This window comes from Oncorhynchus masou, chromosome 11 (genome assembly GCF_036934945.1).
Source record: "Oncorhynchus masou masou isolate Uvic2021 chromosome 11, UVic_Omas_1.1, whole genome shotgun sequence".
Lineage (NCBI taxonomy): Eukaryota > Metazoa > Chordata > Actinopteri > Salmoniformes > Salmonidae > Oncorhynchus > Oncorhynchus masou.
In genome coordinates this window covers 46,142,869-46,164,556 of record NC_088222.1, presented here as the reverse complement: position 1 = coordinate 46,164,556, position 21,688 = coordinate 46,142,869, and the positions used below count along the sequence as shown (strand labels likewise).

The 21,688-nt window shown below is 42.5% G+C and overlaps 1 protein-coding gene across 1 annotated transcript in view; it reads right to left on the bottom strand.

The window, feature by feature from the left end:
* LOC135548743 (sarcoplasmic/endoplasmic reticulum calcium ATPase 1-like) overlaps positions 1 to 21,688 on the bottom strand; it is a 71,320-nt gene that overhangs the window by 36,409 nt on the left and 13,223 nt on the right. Inside the window, exons 2-9 of the mRNA XM_064978635.1 lie at positions 21,217 to 21,234; positions 20,751 to 20,833; positions 12,542 to 12,646; positions 10,074 to 10,212; positions 2,244 to 2,324; positions 1,741 to 1,826; positions 1,252 to 1,407; positions 944 to 1,085 (exon numbers count right to left, since the gene is read on the bottom strand). Of these exons, the coding sequence (XP_064834707.1) occupies positions 944 to 1,085; positions 1,252 to 1,407; positions 1,741 to 1,826; positions 2,244 to 2,324; positions 10,074 to 10,212; positions 12,542 to 12,646; positions 20,751 to 20,833; positions 21,217 to 21,234 (810 nt within the window). The remainder of the gene's footprint in view (positions 1 to 943; positions 1,086 to 1,251; positions 1,408 to 1,740; positions 1,827 to 2,243; positions 2,325 to 10,073; positions 10,213 to 12,541; positions 12,647 to 20,750; positions 20,834 to 21,216; positions 21,235 to 21,688) is intronic.

Sequence of the window (21,688 nt, the reverse complement as noted above, 5' to 3'; positions counted from 1 at the left end):
TCAGACCAAAAGGACAGATTTCCACTGGCCTAATGTCCATTGCTCATGTTCTCGGCCCAAGCAAGTCTCTTCTTATTGGTGCCCTTTAGTAGTGGTTTCTTTCCAGCAATTCAATTGAAGGCCTGATTCACGCAGTCTCCTTTGAACAGTTGATGTTGAGATGTGTCCGTTACTTGACCTCTGAAGCATTTATTTGGGCTGCAATTTCTGAGCCTGGTAACTAATGAGCTTATCCTCTGCAACAGAGGTAACTCTGGGTCTTCCTTTCCTGTGGCGGTCCTCATGAGAGCCAGTTTCATCATAGAGCTTGATGGTTTTTGCGACTGCACTTGAAGAAACTTCCAAAGTTCTTAATTTTCCGCATTGACTGACCTTCATGTCTTAAAGTAATGGACAGTCGTTTCTCTTTGCTTATTTGAGCTGAGCTCTTCAGTAAGGCCTGAGTAAAAAATAGTTTTTAAATTTGTTATTTTGGGGTATTGTGTGTAGATTGCTGAGGAATTGTTTTTATTTCATCCATTTTCAAATAAGGCTGTAATGTAACAAAATGTGGAAAAAGGGGTTTGAATACTTTGATGGCACTGTATAGTGTAGCATAACTTTTTCTGCCCGTTACCAAAAAGCGTTTGGTGATTGGTGTGTAGGAAATTTGGAGCATGTAAAGTTGGGCCCTAAAGCTTAGGCTTACGCACTATTGACATAACCTAAAAATAATGAAAGAATAATCTTAATGTAGCCTATAAATATAAATGGTACAAGAACTATACATTTATAGATTTATTGAATGTATCGTTCTCCTTATTCAACTCAAGCATCACTAATGGACAGCATAGGATAATTCATTTTTTTACATGGTATTTGGGAAGTGAGAGGAAAAAAAGTGAAAAGGGGGGGGGGTCAAGAGAGAGAGGCAGAAGGAAGGAAATAAGCTGTTCTCACATACCCTCAGGGATGGCGGCCACAGCCAGGGCCACAGCGATCTTAAAGTAGTAGATTGCCCCCCGCATCCAGGAACCCCCATGAACCGGGTCCCCAAAATGCCCGATGTTAATGACCCAGACGGCCACACAGATCAGGGAGATGACCTTCAAGTTCAAAATATTGTCTGTATTTTGGTGAAAATGTACATTTGTCTTGGGATTTCAAGTCACATGGCTCATACACATCACAGCAAACACAGACAGAAAACGTATAGATATGATAATATCTATATAATAAATAAACTAATACAACAACCATAGTAAAACCCACCTTGGAGAGCTGCTCTCCAAACTCATCCAGTTTCTGCTGCAGAGGAGTCTTCTCCTGCTCCGTGGCAGCCATCTGGTTCCGGATTTTACCGATCTCCGTGGACACGCCGGTGGAGACCACGATGCCGATGGCTCTCCCCGCAGCAATGTTAGTGCCCTGAGCAGGAAGAGGAGGTTAGCACAGAGTTAATATGGTGATAGAGTACACACTGATATCAAACCATGCATACTGCATCTATATTGGACCACTACTTGCAACTAACTCCGTCAACTCCTACACAGATTATCTGCTGAACACATCTAAAGAAATGATGCATAGAGAACCGAGCTGCAACACCACACACACACAGCTGTGGGAGAATTCCTGATATGGCTGCTGAATGCAGCAGAGAGAGATAGTGTGCCTGTGTGTGTGAGAGAGAGACATTGATTGTGTGTGTGAAAAAGAGAGGGAGTAGAGTTGGCTCCAAACAGGAAGTGTATCTCTTACAGAAAACAGCATATTCTTCTTGTCTTGATTGACAGCTCTGGGGTCAGGGACGGGGTCGGTGTGTTTGATAACAGACACAGACTCGCCTGCAGAGACAGATTAATAGACACTGTTACAAGATCCTACAAGCCATTAACAATAAGATGTTACACAGGTTTTAGAACATTGTATTTAAATCGTAAGAGGAACACCTAGGCCAGAGGTTTAATCTTATTCTGTATTTGTTTGACAATGTTCTCGACTGTTTTAAAAGTCTATTCTACTCGGCCCATCACATTTGTAGCATGCTTTAGAATCTCACAAGATGCAGCAAGTCAGTCAGCCGTCCTGCCAGTCAGCCAGCCAACCACCCAGTCAGTCATTCAGTTTGTTTGGTTAATATGGTTCCCCATTAGCTTTTGCCAAAGCAGCCGCTATTATTCCTGGGGTCCACACAAAAACATAAAAAACAGGACAAGTAACAAAATGCTGACAGTCAGTCAGCCAGCCAGAATGTAGCCTACCTGTGAGAATAGACTGGTCCACTCTAAGGGTGGTAGACTTGATGGAGGTGATCCTGATGTCAGCAGGGACCTTGTCACCAACTAGACAACACAACAATACAGGCTGGGTTTAGAAGAGAAGACAGTCATAAACAAAGTCATTGAATGAAAGGTTAACATTCTACAGAGGGAGAAAGCAGAAGCGAGGGGGAGGAAGAGACATGAAGTTGAGGGGGAGGAAGAAAGAAAGAAAGCAAAAAGGTGTGTTTGATTTTAAATGACTATATCTTTGCTCTCTGTAGTGACCTGGGAAAGTGTGAGTCTGGCTGGCCAGGAGATGTAATGACAAAGAAAACGAGAAGACAGTGGCCTAGCTGTCCCCAGGTGACCACTCATTTTCAACCTATCGAATCGCAGCATTCACACAAAGCCACAAGCAAAAAAATGAGCCCCGGCTTAGCCTCACAAGTCAACGAACAGCAGGCACCAACACAGATCGAGTCACAACGCAATCCCAACAAATTGATTCCACATTCACGCTCGGCATCAGAGAAATCTTTTAGTTCCCATATCACAGCGCGATAAAGCCAGATACAAGCAGCTTGGATTAATGCACGTCTCATGGGCCTGTGGCACCTAATGTCTTCTGAGCCATACACATTGCTTCCACTGCACACTTGTCACAGCTTCAAACAATGTTGGGGCGTTTTCTGGGTTACACCAGGACAGTTATGCTGGAACTGCTTTAACTAAGCTCCAGAAATGGAGTAAAATAATAATACAGAGATATTGGGGGCATACTTGCGAACAAAAGCAACCATTTAATTGTAAAAGTTCCTCAGGCTCAGAGTTTCAGCCAATTAAAATTGTCAATTTACTTGCACGACGACAGAACGTTAAAATTGTAGCTGGGCCCATCAGATTAAATGGCACAACGTTAGCCCTATGCTAACCTCACCAGGTGTCAGTGATTATATCGGTCGACAAGTTCTGCATCAGCCAATTAAAATAGTCAACGTAGTTCCAACACATGTTCATGGAAGCATCCTTGACATACTTCAGCACATTCTGATCATCAAAGCAGCCATCACGTATATTTGACTGATCCCCCCATAATTTTGATTTACTAGTACTGTGTTAGTGTTGAAAAGAGAAGCCCACAACAAACCGCTAGTAAGGAGCTACATCTTTCAGCCTTGCACACAAACACACTGCTATTGCCTAATAATTATATTGAGTAGGCTATATTACATGGACGTGAACACCTAAAATGTAGGTTTACAACCATTTTTATAATCCGTTTGGTCGAGGAGGATGAGAATTACAAATTGGGTGTACTCTCACCATCCTTCGACAGAGGACAGACAGCAGTATTGCAGTTATTTTATGGCATTGTTGAATATTCGTTTCTGATTGGCTTGAAGGGCATTCGCCATTTCCCTATAACGCACAGAATAGTTCATTCTTACATGTTCTATGTTTGAGCTGCTGTTGAAAGCAAAGGTCGAATTGAAAACGTTATTCGCTTTGTTGAGTTTGATTTTTATAATAGCAAGCTCGGACTGATGTCTTGGTTAGCTAAATTAGCAAGTCTGGTTGGTTACCAAGGCAACTACTGTAGCTAGCTAGTAAACTTTTTAGCTACTTCAGTTCAATAGCCATGGTAATAATGCAACTCCGTGGAAGGTCAGTTCCACTCCACTAGCGTGTCGTGGAACACAGAAGGCATAGCCCCTCATTGATTATACCGTATCGCGAGTTCAGACGACTCGAATATAGTCTTAATTGCAGAAGACACTTAGCTGTATCAGATGGTGAATTAGTTATATTTGACAAATTAATCGAATTAGCCTTTTCTGTAAGCTACTATAAGAAGGCCAGATCAACATAGCTATTGCCTACATTCTTTCACATCAGATCGTTTCCTCATTGTGCTATAATAACCTATTAATGCATATGGGACTTTGTATGGTACACCTCGAGTCATGATGAACCCCATTAACCTCCTTGATCGTATTCCATAAAGGCTCGGCTTCCAAGCCGGTGAGGTGGAGCCTACCCACAGAGTGATTACGCCCTCCTCTGGCAAGGAGCCAGTGTAGACTATCATTAGTAGGCTACACTTACATGTAGCCAGCCACGTTTTTTAACAGGCTTTATGACATTATTAGAAATCATCCACTTCGTCACATGCGTTTTGAATTCGAGCAAAGGACCTGCAGTGAAAAGTTTTCCCCAACAAAAGAAAAAGCTTGATGTTGGGGGGCTCAAACCCATGATAAAAGTGCACTATCGATTTCAAGTCAACCACTTTAGGTGTGTTCCACCTAGAAGTGATGGTGATAATGTTACATAACTGCTATTTGATGAATCCACAAGGCTCTTTGTTGTTGTAAGGACTTCATTTCTCTTTTTTTTTAAGCACATGGATGTGTGAAACAGATAAGACAACATTATCAGATTTTTGTTTAGTAGTAGCCTAGGCAAGGACACGTCAATGCAATATTGGCACACAACATTCTGTTACAGACCAACGAAACAAAAAGATACCATTGAAGGTTTAAAATATCCCACTAGTGGCCAGTTGACCTATTTTAAGAAAAATGCCATTGGTTGGTGGATATAGTCAAAGATCTTTGATAGGCTGATGAAGAATTTGTTCCAGGATATAATCACGTAGTGAAGTTAGCTACAATTTAGTGTTGTCACGTAAATCAATGATTTCAATTGGCTGATACACATGGAGTTAGATAAACTGTTTACATTGAAATGATTGCTTATCTTCGTAAATATGGCCCAATCTTCTATAATACAACTATATCTTCAAAGTAAGAGGTTTACAACAAGTCAGAAGGAGCCCGAAATCTTCATAACTAGCGCTGTTGCAACAGATGTTGAGCACAAAATCAATATGCCATTGTGTAAAGGTTTGAAGTTACTTGGTTTGCAGAGGTAAACACATCTCAACACAGCCTTTTGTACAAGATGTTCTCCAGAAAGGGCCAATCCTGTCATCAGACAGCCTAATTAATTGCTGTTCAGTAAGACACTAAAACAAGGCCAATAACAGAATGCACCAAGTACGCTTTTCAAGGTGATTCCTTTGGAAAAGGCTCCATCTCCACCTTGTCTGGTAGTGCAGGATGATCATTATTTGGCAAGGCAACCTGACTGTGATTGGTGATGTTCCATGACCTACAGGGTGTGGGAACGATATTTGGCCTCCCATCTACCTCCATCAGGAAGTGAAGCACTGACCAAACCCAAGGTATTGATTAAGAACATTTCAGTACTTCATAAATCACATACATGTGTGCATAATGAGTAGGACTATGGCAAACCTCTAGTTTGATGATTTCAGAAAACATCCTGTGTTTTTATAATTAATCAGATTCCCCTATAATCATGCCATTTCCATGTGTTTTGTGCTTGGGAGTTCTCATCTTCATACATTATGACAAGTTCCCAGTCACTTACATTGTATCAACACTCCATTTCACTCTTCCTCAACAACCAGAAAGAAAGATGGAAAGATAAAGAAAAAGATAGATTGAGAGAGGGAGGTGTGTGTGTGGGAGCTGGGGGCAGTAGCTCCACAGGAGGCAGGCAAGGCAGAGGGCAGCAGCAAGAGGCTTTTGAAACTCCCACTCCCAGCATCCTCCTCACTTACTGTATGTAGTCCTATCGCCTCCAACTCACCCCTCGCCTCCCACAGACATTCTCTCCCTCTCTCTCTCTCTTGTTCCCACTCATCTCTATCCATCTTTCTCCCTCTCTCTATTAAGATTTGCCCAGACGCAATCTAAATGCTAATACTAGGAGTATTAGAACATATTCTATTTCAGACGAAGAATACATACTATACCATAATGCAGCCTACGCCATTACTGTATGAGGCCCAATACCAGGCATCAACATCAAATGGGTCTGGATGGAACCTTGCAATTCATCTAGTAAAGTGGGCTAAAAGGGATAGTTCACCCAAATTACAAAACAATATATTGGTTCTCTTACCCTGTAAGCAGTCTATGGAGAAGGTATGACAGCAATCCATGCTTTGGTTTTGTTAACCTGGCGTACCAATATGTAATTGTGTTATTTGGGTGAACTATCCCTTTAAAGTCAGAATACACAGTTGAAACAATAATAAAGCAGAGACCCCCACCTCCGTTTTGCTAAAAAGCAGAGGGATGGGCCTGGAGAAATGTAAGCACTCTCAAATGCATAGAAAGAGCTATGGATGCAATGACTGACCATCCATGAAATCAAAAGAACTTTTAACCATGTTGAGGCTATACAGTGTTTGCTTACATTTACATCGTTTACAAACAGAGAAAAACAAACATATTTTGGGCTCTCGTGGAGTGTGACAGTTGAACTACGCTCATGAGGCATTTATAAGTTATATTCTTCAAGAATCAATGGGTTCTAGCTTTAACTTCACTTTTACTCCTGTAACTAAGTATCGATCAGACCAAACCCTGGTTGATCTGATGGTCTTATTTGATTCAAGTATCTTGAAAGTTCCTACGTCCCTGCCTGTCGAGTATACATACTATTTCCATCTGTAATAAAAAAAGCTGGGAAAGTTCCACAATCATAACCGTGGCACTTCAGATAATGTGAAACCAGCCAGACAAGCAGGGTGGAAACCAGTGTAAATATATTGATTTTTTCCCCTCTCCTCAAATGCACTATGGTTGAGAATGTTCTTTTTCTGATCCCTCCAGATCGCTTGTTCTACCCTTCGCCTTGAGTTCCCATGCCTCTCGCACTGAGATGCTACACCACTCGCGAGTCCAGTATCGATAGCCCTGTGTTTTTATTATTATTAGCAGCACGTTGTGTCTATTTTAATATCAAGGAATATTTCACTTTCTCTGGTCATAGGAACAACATGTATTTGTGCACGAGGCAGATGCGTTGCGACTCGAGTTTCGCCATCAGGTGGAAGACTGTCACCTTTCCCTCTCACCAGGGGGAAAGGAAGGAAAGAGCAGGGACCATGATTTGATCTTGTTTTTTTTCTGCGTTCCCAGTTATCTTGAAATCACCATGACCATCAGATGTAGGTAACATTAGTCCAGTAAAATAAAAAAAGTATTTGCAAAATATTTCAATTTGTGATTAGCTGTGCTTCAAATGCTACACAGACTGATCTATTTTGTAATCAAAGCTCGAGCTTGAAATATAATATGGTCTGAGAAGAACAATATTGGCAGGACAGGCATATAGCCAATATGGTGTGATAATGTATTAGGCCTACTGCACAAACCTAATTTCTTACAGAACTGTTTTTATTAGGTTAAATGTTACATTATGTTTTAAATATACTTGCTTTTTGACTGCAAAAAATGACTCGACTTAGAAAATGTTGGTGACCACTGTTCTAATTCCAATAACAGACCATACCAATATTTGACTATAAAAAAAGCTGATCAGCGAGCGCAACCTATTTTTATAGCTCATGTCACATAACACCACTCCTATTTGCCATCTCTTCAATCTAAGCCTACGGGAACTTGTGCTCCCTCAGGCCTGGAGGGAAGCAAAAGTCATTCCGTTATACAAGAATAGCAATACGCCCTTTACTGGTTCAAACAGCCCACCAATAAGGCTGCTACCAACTCTTAATAAACATTTTTGGGGGAAAAAATTGTGATTGACCAGATACAAGGCTATTTAGTACGCTTATAAGGAAGAGCACTCAAAATGTACGGCACTAACCCAAATGACTGATGATTGGCTTAAATAAATTGATAAGATTGTGGGAGCTGTTTCATTAGACTTCAGTGCAGCATTTGACATTATCGATCATTGTCTGCTGGTGAAAAAAACATGTTATGGCTTTACATCCTCTGCCATATCATGGCTCGAGAGTTGCCTAGAACAAAGAGGGTATTCTTTAATAGAAGCCTCTACCGTAAACCAGGTAGTTTGGCATACCTCAGGGTAGCAGTCTTGGCCCCTTGCTTTTAAAATGTTTCACTACTGGCCAACCATCAGTATTGAGTAAAGCCTGTGGGTATGTTGATGATTCAACATTATACACGTCAGCTTGCATAGCAAGTGAAATCACTGCAGCACTTAGAGCTGCAGTCCATTCTAAAATAGGTGGAAAGTAATAAGTAAATATATAAAAAACTAAAAGCATTGTATTTGGGACAAATAATTTGCTAAAACCTAAACCTCATCTAAATATTGTAATAAATCATGTAAATAATGTGGCAATTGAGCAAGTTGAGGAGACTAAACTGCTTAGTATAACCCTAGATTGTAAACTGACATTGTCAAAACATTGATGCAATGGTAGCTAAGATGGGGAGATGTCTGTGAAATCAGAGCAGCGCGTTATCACAGACAATCAACAAAATAGTTCTACAAGGACAGGTTTATCACACCTGGACTACTGCTCAGTTATATGGTCAAGTGCCACAAAGAAGAACATAGGCAAATTACAGTTGACCAACAGAGCAGCACGGCTGGCATTTCTAAATGTACACGGAGGGCCAATAACATGCATGTCAATCTCTCCTGGCTCAAATTAGAGGAGAGAATGACTGCATCACTACTCGGTCTTTGTGAGAGGCATTGATGTGTTGAACGCACTAAACTGGCAAAACAGCTAAACACACAGCTCGGACACCCATAATTACCCTTCAAGACATGTCACCAGAGGTTTCCTCGGCAGTCCCCAAGTCCAGAACAGACTATGTGACACATGCAGTACTACATAGAGCCATGACTACATGGAACTCTTCCACATCAAGTAACTCAAGCGAGCAGTGAAATCACACACGCATTCTACACACACACTAATGTGGTATTGTGGATTTATATTGTACATTTAGGATCCCAGGAAGTGTAATGGGGATCCTAATAAATACTAAATGTGGGCCTGTCACAGCTTGGTTGACAGTCAACACGCATACACAAGCTCAGACACACACATCTGAACAAAGAGTGTTTCCTATGGCACTGGGGCATGTCATTTACACCACCTCTCCTCCTTTCTCTCCTCCTCTACCAGAAACATACACAAGATCGCAAAAAGGAAAAAGAAACAGCCTCGCATCTGAAATCCTCAGTCGGACAATGGTTGAATTAGTTTCATTCTCAAATCCATGCTACCTGACGACAACACGGTGGCTTCATTCAAGCTAGCACGTTACCCATTCAGAGCACGCAATCCCTTTCCCCTGTTGTGAGGTGCGCAGTGCAGTGATTATGAATGAAAACTGTGATTCCAGTCTCAATCCCTCCATCTTACCCCTTTTTATCCCCTAAGACACTCTGCTGCTGCTTCTGAGAGAGATCATTAAAGGCAAAGGGTTACACAAAGAAACACAAATCACTTTGATTGAGACTGTGTGTGTGTGTGTGTGTGTGTGTGTGTGTGTGTGTGTGTGTGTGAGAGAGAGATACACAGATGTTCTGGAACCAGACAACAAGACTACTTTTAGACAGAGGGCATAGTGTGAGTGAGTGTATAGCTGACAAACAGCCAGCAGCAGTGACCAGGTGGTAAAACTGAAACCATGGAAAAGCCAAGGGAAATTCTTTGGAAATGCAAATAGGGCCCTAAATACAGGGACGACCGCAGCCACTTTGCAGTTTAGCGTGCATGCACACACACAGCTGTGGTCCTGGCTGGCACCTGTGGGCCCAGAGGAAAGGCTGTTATGTAACTTAGTTTTGAGCAATGTTTCCAGCACTGGAAATGGGGCCTTACACACGTGTGTGTGTGTGTGTAAGGGCAAGCATGCATATGGTGAGGGGGAACATTGAGAAAGACTGCCACTGAAAAGACCTTTCCTCCAACTTGTGACACCAGGGACAGCCTCTACTCACCGGCAATCTCTACAACATCCCCAGGCACTATTTCCCGGGCCTTGACCCTCTGGACTGCCTTGCGGTTCATGCGGTACACCTTGGCTATCTCTGGCTCGTACTCCTTGAGAGCCTCGATGGCGTTCTCTGCATTCCTCTCCTGGATCACAAAGAGAGTGCATGAGAAGGACAAAGCGAGTGGAAGGTTCAATACCAACAAAGGCCAAAAGGTTGATGCTTTACTGAAGCCCCATTTTGTACCATGGTACAGCGTTTGTATATTCCTGTCAACTTGAAATTAAATCCCAAAATGAACACCTACTAGAAAGGCGATGTCTTCAAACTAAATATCCAGACTGATCTTACCCAGTGTACTCTCGCTCACTCCCTCTCAAATTGTTCCTTAAAAACCCAGTTTAAAACCTCTTAACACACATCTTATTCTACCAACCCATCAATCAAGGGTCAAAGTGCTCTATTCAGGGACCTATTCTGATTAGGCTTCGTTTCAAAGTTCTTCAATTAACACTGAACTATCTGTCTGCAGATCTACAGACTGAAATGAACAAAGACAAGTTTAGATTTTAGTCATTTAGCAGACACTCTTATCCAGAGCGACTTACAGTTAGTGCATTCATCTTAAGATAGCTAGGTGGGACAACCACATACTGTACAGTGCATTCTGAAAGTATTCAGACCATTCACTTTTTCTTCATTTTGTTAAATTACAGCCTTATTCTAAAATTGACAATTTTATTTTTCATCAATCTACACACAATACCACAATACATGAAAAAGCAAAACCAGGTTTTAAAAAAACTGAAATATCACATTTACATAAGTATTCAGACCCTTTACTCAGTACTTTGTTGAAGCACATTTGGCAGTGATTACAGCATTGTAATCTTCTTCTTGGATATGATGCTACAAGCTTGGCACACCGGTACTTGGAGAGTTCCTCCCATTCTTCTTTGCAGATCCTCTCAAGCGCTGTCAGGTTGGACGTGGAGCGTCGCTGCACAACTATTTTTTTCAGGTCTTCCCTAGATCCGGCTGCCACCACTTGTCACTGTAGGGATGGTGCCTGGCGTCTTCCAGACGTGACGCTTGGCATTCAGACCAATCTTGGTTTCATCAGACCAGCGAATCTTGTTTCTCATGGTCTTTTAGGTGCCTTTTGGCAAACTACAAGCGGGATGTCATGTGCCTTTTACTGAAGAGTGACCATCGGGTCACCTCCCTGACCAAGGCCCTTCTCCCCCGATTGCGCAGTTTGGCTGGGCATCCAGCTCTAGGAAGAGTCTTGGTGGTTCCAAACTTCTTCTATTTAAGAATGATGGAGGCCATTGTGTTCTTGGGGACCTTACATGCTGCAGAAGTTCTTTGGCACCCTTCCCCAGATCTGTGACTCGACATAATCCTGTCTTGGAGCTCTACGGAGTAGAGTGGAAGTGTTGGTTGAGGAATTATTAGTATTATTCAATTAAGATGAGCGTGATTATTTAAGAAGAGGTAGGGTTTCAAGTGCTTTTGGAAGATGGGCAGGGACTCTGCTGTCCTAGATTCAGGGGGAAGCTGGTTCTACCATTGGGGTACTAGGACAGAGAAGAGCTTGGACAGCTGAGCAGAAGCTGCCCTCCCGTAGGGGTGGGTGGGCCAAAAGACCAGAGGTTGCAGACAACATGTCATCATTCACGGACTAAAATGCCTACAAAAATGGCATTCATGTCATAAATGGCTTGTTTTACTGGCGCCTCTAGAAGCAGATATGTACATTGTCATACCAGTATCTTTCCATGGCTAAAATTTTAACAAAGCAGACAAAACTCTTTGGTCCTTTGATTACCTGCTGTATGTCAAATAGTGTGCTATAACTTGGAAAATAAATAAATGTGACTGAATGACAACATAATGATGTTTGTTTCCAACATTAGGGCTGTTTTCCTAAAGATGTTAAATCTGCCTTGTGTTTTGCTTCATTGCCACGATACTAATGGGTATCACGATACTGGTATCGTCTCGGCACTAATGCATGGCCAACGGGGCTATTTAAAAGCTTTCCAAGAGCTTGGCATTGGCTGTAGTCTTAAACTTGGGTTCCATGGTTTCGATTGATAAGTCTCTCCTGACCTACAATAAAGTACATCAATAAAGCCCTGCTGACACGCATGATGAACGAAAACCAAACAGAGGTTATGGTTTCCGTATAGGATAAAGGACACTTTATATAATGACCTCCTCACCCTAAGTGACACACCATAATACCTTGTATTTTAGCACCATCTCATCTGTTATCTGCTCCAGGCAAATACCAGCTGGGTAGGAGCAATACTGTACGCACACGTGAGCAAAGGATACACAAATATAAATGATCTGAAAATGCACACACTGTGACATCATACCTCACACATTTTGAGAACAAATACACTCAATATGAGTCTCTTCAGGTGAACATGCATCCACACAAACACACTAAGAGAGGGTCTCACCTGCCAGACTCCAATCACAGCATTAGCGATGAGGATGAGCAGGATGACGATGGGTTCTACGAAGGCTGTGATGGTCTCCTCTCCCTCCTCAAACAGAGCCAGCACCTGGAACACAGACAGAGAGAAATATGAGTCTCCTCTCCAGATAAAACAGACTCAATAGGAGTATCCTGGACACACACAGACAGAGAGAAAGTAGCCTCAATATGAGTCTCCTGGACAGAGAGAGAGAGTAGCCTCAACATGAGTCTCCTGGCTCGAGAGAACCATTATCAGTGTACAGCAATGCCGTCACCTTTGACCCTAGTTCTGACCTAATATATTGGTCTGTATTTGTGAACATCACACATTGTTTATGCAGCTTTAAAAGACATTTAACTCTTATAGCTCTATAAAAATCACAAATTATCAACAGCAAGAAATTCTTTGTAGAGGGTGTAGTCTCCTTGTGGCTTGGTCCTGTCTCCACCTCTAGTGAGTGGTAGTACGTATAGTATATAGGAACTAAAGCCCCTTCCGACCCAAAATGGCAGCAGGGAAATGGATGACATGTAAAGGCAGGAAGAGAGAGCATTTCTGCATAAAGGTCAACAGTGGCCAAAAGACTGAGGGCAACATTCTCCACTAGGTTCGGGGTGCATCCCACATTTGTCATGTAATTTTTTTTTTAACTAGGCAAGTCAGTTAAGAACCAATTCTTATTTACAATCACGGCCTACTGGGGAACAGTGGGTTTATCTGCCTTGTTCAGGGGCAGAACGACAGATTTCTACCTTGTCAGCCCGGGGATTCGAGCCGGCAACCTTTCAGTTACTGGCTCAACGCTCTAATCACTAGGCTACCTGCCGCCCCAATTGGCACCCTATTTCTGCATAACACACTACTTTTAAACAAGGCCCATAGGGCTTTCACAGCCATTTGGGACACATTTCAACAACTGTATAGCAGTTAGCTATTCCGGTTGTTCTTTTATTTCTGTAGGCTAAATTGTGGACTTTAACAACATTAAAAGCTAAGTCCTTATGTATATGTGGGAGAGAAGGTGCACAAAGTCACCACCGGAATGCTGTGGATTCGAAGAGGAGGAGACAACGAGATGCACCGTTGGTGATAATACAGAGCTTAACCACATACCCAGTAAAAGTTATCCCCTCCACAGTGAGTAGCGAGGAGGAGCGAGCAGAACGAGGTACGGCAGATCAGTGGCTCAAGCCCCGGTCGATAACTCATCATTCACAGTCATTTGGGGCCCGCAAATATCCCCTTCCCTCCGCTCTGCTGCTCCGTGTAGAGAACATTGATGAGGGCAACTCCTTCTGATCCGTCCTTTCATTCAGCCTACCTAGCCAGCTGAAACGCACACACGTTTCCGTTGCAATTCTGACACTAAGTGAATATTTTTAGTTTCAGCAGACAAGAGTTAGAGAGAGAAGCATGATGAGAAGGCCGAGGTTTACACAGGGTTTAAGGTATCAGTGCAGGAGTCTATTTCAACTTATCACAGGGGTTTCTCCACAAACCTAAACTTATACATTAAGCGATAGACCAACTCCTACACACATTTAAAATCTCCACCTAAGTTTAGACTGAATGTCCAGATTTCCAACAGAAAAGAAAAAAAAACAATGCCAAAGACAGTTTACCAAGATGTGTAAGGAGAACAAGAAAAGAATGAGATCCAAATTTAACCCAATTCAAAAGGCCACTGACTTTTTCCCTCCTTTCCTGTACAACCCAGAACCTTAACCTACACTCCCTTTCTCACATAATGCCATGGAAAAATAAATAAAGGCAAGCTAACCTTTCCTTAGAATCAAATGGAGGAAGTGTACAAATGTTCACCTCGGTTTAATGGGTGAGACTTTGTGACCTTCAACAAATACAATGAGTGGATAAAACAGAAACAGCACGCTCTTTCCATGACAGACCTGCCAGGTGAAAGCTATGATCCCTTATTGAGGTCACTTGTTAAAAATCAGTGTAGATGAAGGGGAGGAGACAGGTTAAAGAAGGATTTTTAAGCCTTGAGACATGGAATGGGGTCCCGTGTGGTTCAGTTGGTAGAGCATGGCGCTTGCAACGCCAGGGTTGTGGGTTCAATTTCCACAGGGGACCAGTATGAAAATGTATGCACTCAGAACTGTAAGTCGCTCATCTGCTAAACGACAAAAAAGTCAATTATGTACGTGTGACATTGAGGGTGAATAGGCAAGACAAAATATTTAAGTGCCTTTGAATGAGATATGGTAGCAGGTACCAGGCATACTGGTCGAGTGTCAAAAACTACGACGCTGTTTTTTTCAAGCGCAAAAGTTTCCCCATGTGTATCAAGAATGTCCCACTCACCCAAAGGACATCCAGCCAACATGACAACTGTGGGAAGCATTGGCGTCAACATGGGCCAACATCCCTGTGGAACGCTTTCAACACCTTGTTGAGCCCATGCACAGATTAATTGAGGCTGATCTGATGGCAAAAGGGGGTGCAACTCAATATTAGGAAGGTGTTCCTACAAAAACAAATTACACTCAGTGTATATTTTTGGGGGTTTTAACACTTTATTCAGACAGTAATGAAATGAGGTGGGGAAACAAGCAAGCGGGAGAAAGGTGGACGCATCGATTGAACCCTGGTCTCCGGTGGGGAGTTTAAGTGAAATGTTCCAGGGAGTGTTAACACTACAACGCAGCTCTGCACAGCTTCTGTTACCTTTGAACCTGTAGTGATTGACTTGGTATGGCCCGGTCTATACTCTCTATCCTTATAGATGGATAATAGTGATCAAATTGGCTCAAAAACAAATCAGTAAAACAATTAGAGTAAAAAAGGTAGCCTTGTCAGTATTTAATGTTACAAAACTATCGTAAACATTGTGTCCAGTCCAATATAACAGCTATTGAGCCGACAATGGTAGACTTGAGCATTCTCCCTCTTCTGCTACTTCTCTCCATAGTAATGTACAGTATATGATTATATCATATTGGAGCCAGCTTCAAAACACAGCAACACTTTCGTCTGTTCTGCTCCTGTCGCCTGGTTACAAGGCTCTGTATTCTCATGCCATGCAAAGATTCAGGGCAGGTCAATATCTCTATTAACATATTCAAATAGGCACACAAAGGAGTTCCACATTGAGGTTCGGCCCTTATATAGGTTAGCCTCTCCTTCAGATACTACCGCAGGTCACTTTCTCCACCAGCACTAGCAGGCACTGCACTGGGAGCTCACGTTGCGGTTCTCTTGAGAGGCCTGGCAAAGTTACTGCTACTGTCCTTTCCAACAGTTTTAAATGACTGACTGATATGATTGATCCATAAAGAATCCATCAGCATCAAGTCTCAAAGGATGTACGGGAGTTTCAAACAGGGTGCTCTCAAATTCAGGAGGGAAACTATGGTACTCTCAGGAAACTGAGTAGTGAACCCGGCTCAGCGCTGCTTGGTATATAGTAAAGCTGTGGGAGCTGTAGTGGAACCAACCTACGCAGTTCTGCTTGGTATATAGTAAAGTTGTGGGAGCTGTAGAGAAACCAGCCTAGGTAGCTCAGTGACTGCTTGGTGTAGTACAGTATATAATAAAGCTGTAGAGAACCCAGCCTAGGCAGCTCAGAGTGCTTGGTGTAGTATATAGTAAAGATGTGGGAGGTGTAGTGAAACCAGCCTACGCAGCTCTGCTTGGTATATAGTAAAGCTGTGGGAGTAGAGAAACTAGCCGCGGCAGCTCAGTCTGCTCGAAGAAAACCTAATCTCCAATACATAAACTTCAGGAATTTTTTTTTAAAAACTACCATATTTTACCATTAATGAACATAGCTTCTAAGGTTTTGAAACTATTTCGAATACATTTGTGGTCCTAGTCATGAAATGTTAAGGACATTGAGGAAAGCTACTGCTTCAATACATGTAAGACAATGAAAATATGCAAAAATGGAGCTACAAGGTTCAGACAGCAACGATAGTAAAGCTGTGGGAGCTGTAGTGAAACCAGCCTCGGTGACTCAAAGTCTGCTTGGTATATAAACTCAGCAAAAAAAGGAATGTCCCTTTTTCAGGATCTTGTTTTTCAAAGATATTTCGTAACAATCCAAATAACTTCAGAGCTTCATTGTAAAGGGTTTAAACACTTGCCCATGCTTGTTCAATGAACCATAAACCATTAATGAATATGCACCTGTGGAATGGTCGTAAAGACACTAACAGCTTACAGATTGTAGGCAATTAAGGTCAGTTATGAAAACTTAGCACACTAAAGAGAGCTTTCTACTGACTCTGAAATACACCAAAAGAAAGATGCCCAGGGTCCCTGCTCAGCTGCGTGAACATGCCTTAGGCATGCTGCAAAGAGGCCTGAGGACTGCAGATGTGGCCAGGGCAATAAATTGCAATGTCCGTACTGTGAGACACCTAAGACGGCTCTACAGGGAGACAGGGCAGACAGCTGATCATCCTCGCAGTGGCAGACCATCTGTAACACCTGCACAGGATCAGTACATCTGAACATCACACCTGCGGGACAGGTACAGGATGGCAACAACTGCCCTTACACCAGGAACGCACAATCCCTCCATCAGTGCTCAGACTATCTGAAATAGTCTGAGTGAGGCTGGAGTGAGGGCTTGTAGGTCTGTTTTAAGCCAGGTCCTCACCGGCAACAATGTTGCCTATGGGCACAAACCCACCGTCGCTGGACCAGACAGGACTGGCAAAGAGTGCTCTTCACTGACGAGTCGCGGTTGTCTCACCATGGGTGATGGTCGGATTCATGTTTATAGTCAAAGGAATGAGCGTTACACCGAGGCCTGTACTCTGGAGCGAGATCAATTTGGAGGTGGAGGGTCCGTCATGGTCTGGGGCGGTGTGTCACAGCATCATCGGACTGAGCTTGTTGTCATTGCAGGCAATCTCAATGCTGTGCGTTACAGTGAAGACATCCTCCTTCATGTGGTACCCTTCCTGCAGGCCCATCCTGACATGACCCTCCAGTATGACAATGCCACCAGCCATACTGCTCGTTCTGTGTGTGATTTCCTACAAGACAAGAATGTCAGTGTTCTGCCACAGTTAGCGAAGAGCCCGGATCTCAATTCTATTGAGCACGTCTGGGACCTGTTGGATCGGAGGGTGAGGGCTAGGGCCATTCCCCCAGAAATGTCAGTGAACTTGCAGGTGCTTTGGTGGAAGAGTGGGGTTATATGTCACAGCAAGAACTGGCAAATCTGGTGCAGTCAATGAGGAGGAGATGCATTGCAGTACTTAATGCAGCTGGTGGCCACAACAGATACTGACTATTACTTTTGCTCAGGGACACATTATTCAATTTCTGTTAGTCACATGTCTGTGGAACTTGCTCTGTGTATGTATCTGTTGTTATGTTCCTACAAATATTTACACATGTTAAGTTTGTTGAAAATAAACGCAGATGACAGTGAGAGGACATTTCTTTTTTTGCTGAGTTTAGTAAAGCTTTGGGAGCTGTAAATCAGTTGAATGGAACAGGGTCTCTGTTCCACTGTAAACAACACATTTACATTTAAAAGTAGGAAAAACAAACTCTGCAGACACACAGGCATCCCAATCCACCCCAGGCTTGTCTGGACTCACAGCCTCCCACTTAAAAACACCAGGCATCAGGATCAACACACAGGCAATTAGTGCAGATACTGTATCATATAAGGTTTTCTACTTCCCAGAATTGCCCAGTAATTCCATCCTGTGGCACTGGGGACATTAACAGTAATAGATGGAAATAAAATAATTATACAGGCAGGTTTCCCTTGGTCGTGACACTCACCCCATCCCTCTCTACCTTACCATCTGGCCCAAAACAGGGTCACTATTTAAAAGTGGAACTGACAGCATTTTAGCAACTTGAAATCTTATTAAATCTGTTCATATACACCCCCAGGAATACTGACACTTTCCTAAACATGTTCTGATCAGCAACACTTAGATATGGTTATTTTCACAGTTTCAGAAATTCTTAGAATGTTTGGGAATTACATATAGTAAGGAATTTATGGAAAAAATCTATAGCAATATAGAGTAGGAAAGCGGATGAACATTTAGACAATTAATAGACACTGCAGCAAATAAAACATTAAAAAAACATCTGTCTCGTCCAAGACCGGAGTCTACACAGACCGTTGTGCTGTAGCCAATCAGAGCTACAGCAGGCATTATACAAACAAGCCATTTTCCCCACACTGGCCAGCCATCATTCACCTTGAACTGGACTGTGTGTTTACAGGCAGTTGCAACAGCATAACTTTAGATCATTAGCTAGAATGCATTCAACAAAAGCCACAAAATACGCCTGAATGGATTTCCACAAATATGTTAACGCTACGGGAGTCCTCTTACATTTGGGAACTTTACAGTCCTATTGATCAAACAACCATGAAAAAGGTAGGCTCGCTCCCTCAGTTATGCACATCAACAACTAATGCTAGCCACAGCAAGATTACCTAAAATCTAACGAAGGAACAGTAGATAAACCCTCAGTTTTTCAGCTAGTTGACCATAAATTTGCACTCATAAACGATGGGGAATCGTAGCCTCCTCATCCTTCTGCCAATGCATGCTTGTCCCAACCAAGCACCTAAGCTAACTGGCTAGCTAGCTACTTCCAGACACAGATGAGAGAACACCGCTCTCTGACCATTTTACCAGCCGTAGCAGAGCTGGCTAGGCTGTTTACGTTACTTTTTTTGCCTACGTTTACTGACACCGGTCATATTGAGAGTTCATAAATTCATCAGGTCTGAGTGGGCCAGAGCTCAGAAAAGAGTGCTCTGAAATCAGAGATAGCATATCTCATGTTTGCAAATTGTCTGGCTAACTGGATAAGTCGTTCAAGTTCTTGCTAGCTAACCAAATAACACCTGCATCTCTAGCTGTGTATAGCCACCAAAAAACGACATGAGGAGAAAGTCAGTCACTCACCCACTTCCAATGGCATTCTCCTAGCAGCTAGCTAGCTATATAGCTAACATTAGGCTGTGTATTTATGTACCAAGCTAAAAACAGATACGCTAGCCTATTAGCCACGTTATGATCATTGCCCTTGCTAGTTTCATTGTATTAACATTCCCAGTCTTAGTTACGTTTGTCCGTTTCTGTCCAAAATATTGAGTCATTGAAACTGAAACAGTGCATCCCAAATGGAGGCAGCAAACAATGTACTGTACCAGGCCAGCTGCGATTTACAACCTGTTAGCAATATTTTTTGGACTACCAAGAAACGTATTGGTGAATTATATGACTCATGCATTGAACGGCATCAATCTATTTTGCTAACAATGCCTTACTATACATCATGGAAAGTTGAGTTAAATATAACCTATTTTTAAAACCTATTATAAAATTTGGTTTTGTAGCATAAACTGTGAATTTGATATGTTGATTGTCTGTGTTGCATATCTGCAAAGTAATAAAAACTCTGTCAGTTCCATTTCAAGGAATTGTATGTCAGAGTGCAGGTTATCTGGTATTATTCTAAATACTAAAGTGATATTATGCAGTATTTAGTTATTTTATTTCACCTTTATTTAAATAGGCCATGGTGGCAAAGTAATTACAATATAGCAATTAAACACTGGAATGGTAGATGTGCAGAAAATGAATGTGTAAGTAGAGATACTGGGGTGCAAAGGAGCAAGATAAATAAATACAGTATGGGGATGAGGTATGGGCTATTTACAGATGAGCTATGTACAGATGCAGTGATCTGTGAGCTGCTCTGACAGCTGGTGCTTAAAGCTAGTGAGGGATGTATGAGTCTCCAGCTTCAGAGATTTATTTAAAAAAGCAGGCCGAGCGGAGGAAAATCTAGGAATTTCAAATGTCTGAACTTCCCATTTGCATTTCAATATTATTGGAAATACAGAGGTGGCTACATGATGCCCACAGTCAGGCCAGAGCATTATGGCTACATGATGCCCACTGTCAGGCCAGAGCATTATGGCTACATGATGCCCACTGTCAGGCCAGAGCATTATGGCTACATGATGCCTACCGACAGGCCAAAGCAGACTAGTTGTCACTATCGGCAAAGCTGCAAACCCAGATGTTCAGTGACGCATCCACTGTGCAAAAGCCCAAAACATTCAACTCTATGTAATATGAATGAGTGGAGCAAACAGATACGGTGATGAGCAGCAGTCAGCGATACATCCTGTTGATGGGTATTCTGGTCTACAGTGGTTACTTACAAAGGAGACGCAGGCAGCTAGCAATAGGATCCTGACCAGGAGGTCCTCAAACTGCTCCACCACCAGCTCCCATAGGGACTTGCCTGCAGTACACACACACAGAGAGATAGAGTCAGTCACATGGCTGTCCGGCTATACATCATCGTGTCACACATGCCTAACAATTTAGTCAAGGCCTAAAAGTACTGTACATATGATAATCTGAACTATAGTAAATGTAGCTCCCCATCTGTTGATGATTTGGGACTTCTATAGGCATACTTGTGTTCTTCCAGTTATGGTGCCCTGTTCTACTAACAGTGTGTCTATGTATCTATATAGGTAGTGCTACAACAGTCCGTGTGTACTCTGAGGGTTTTCCCTAACTGTATCTCTCTAGTACAACACAGATGATCCCTAGGCTATAGGGCTAATTGTCAGCTTATGAAGGAGGCTCCAGAATCACACTGGAAAGGTCAATATTTACCTTCTTCAGCCGGGAGCTCTGTCAGTGTCACATCACCATATCCATGGAGGAATGAGAGGAGAAAGAGTTGGAATGAGAGATCGGGAAAGAGGAAAACAGAGAGAGAGGGAGGGGGAACAGGACAAACAAAGACAAGTTAATACCATTTGATTAACTTAGAATAGGCTTTGAAATGTGTTAGACATGTGTATTATGGCTTCCAAAGATGGTGAAGTGGCAATCTTTACCAAGGAACACCTTCAGTGCCCAGTTGTCGCCACCAAGTCTGTCCCCAAACAATTTGATTAGTTGGTTTTAAGCATTAAGCTTTCTACTAGCTCTTTGTTGACTGTTGCTGGGTGTTATCGTCGTCCATCAGCACCAGCCTGTACCCTACCTGCCCTAAGTCTGAAATTGTCCTGCTAGGTGACCTAAACTTGGACATACTTAAATCACCTGACCAAGTCATAAAACAATAGGACTCCCTAAATCG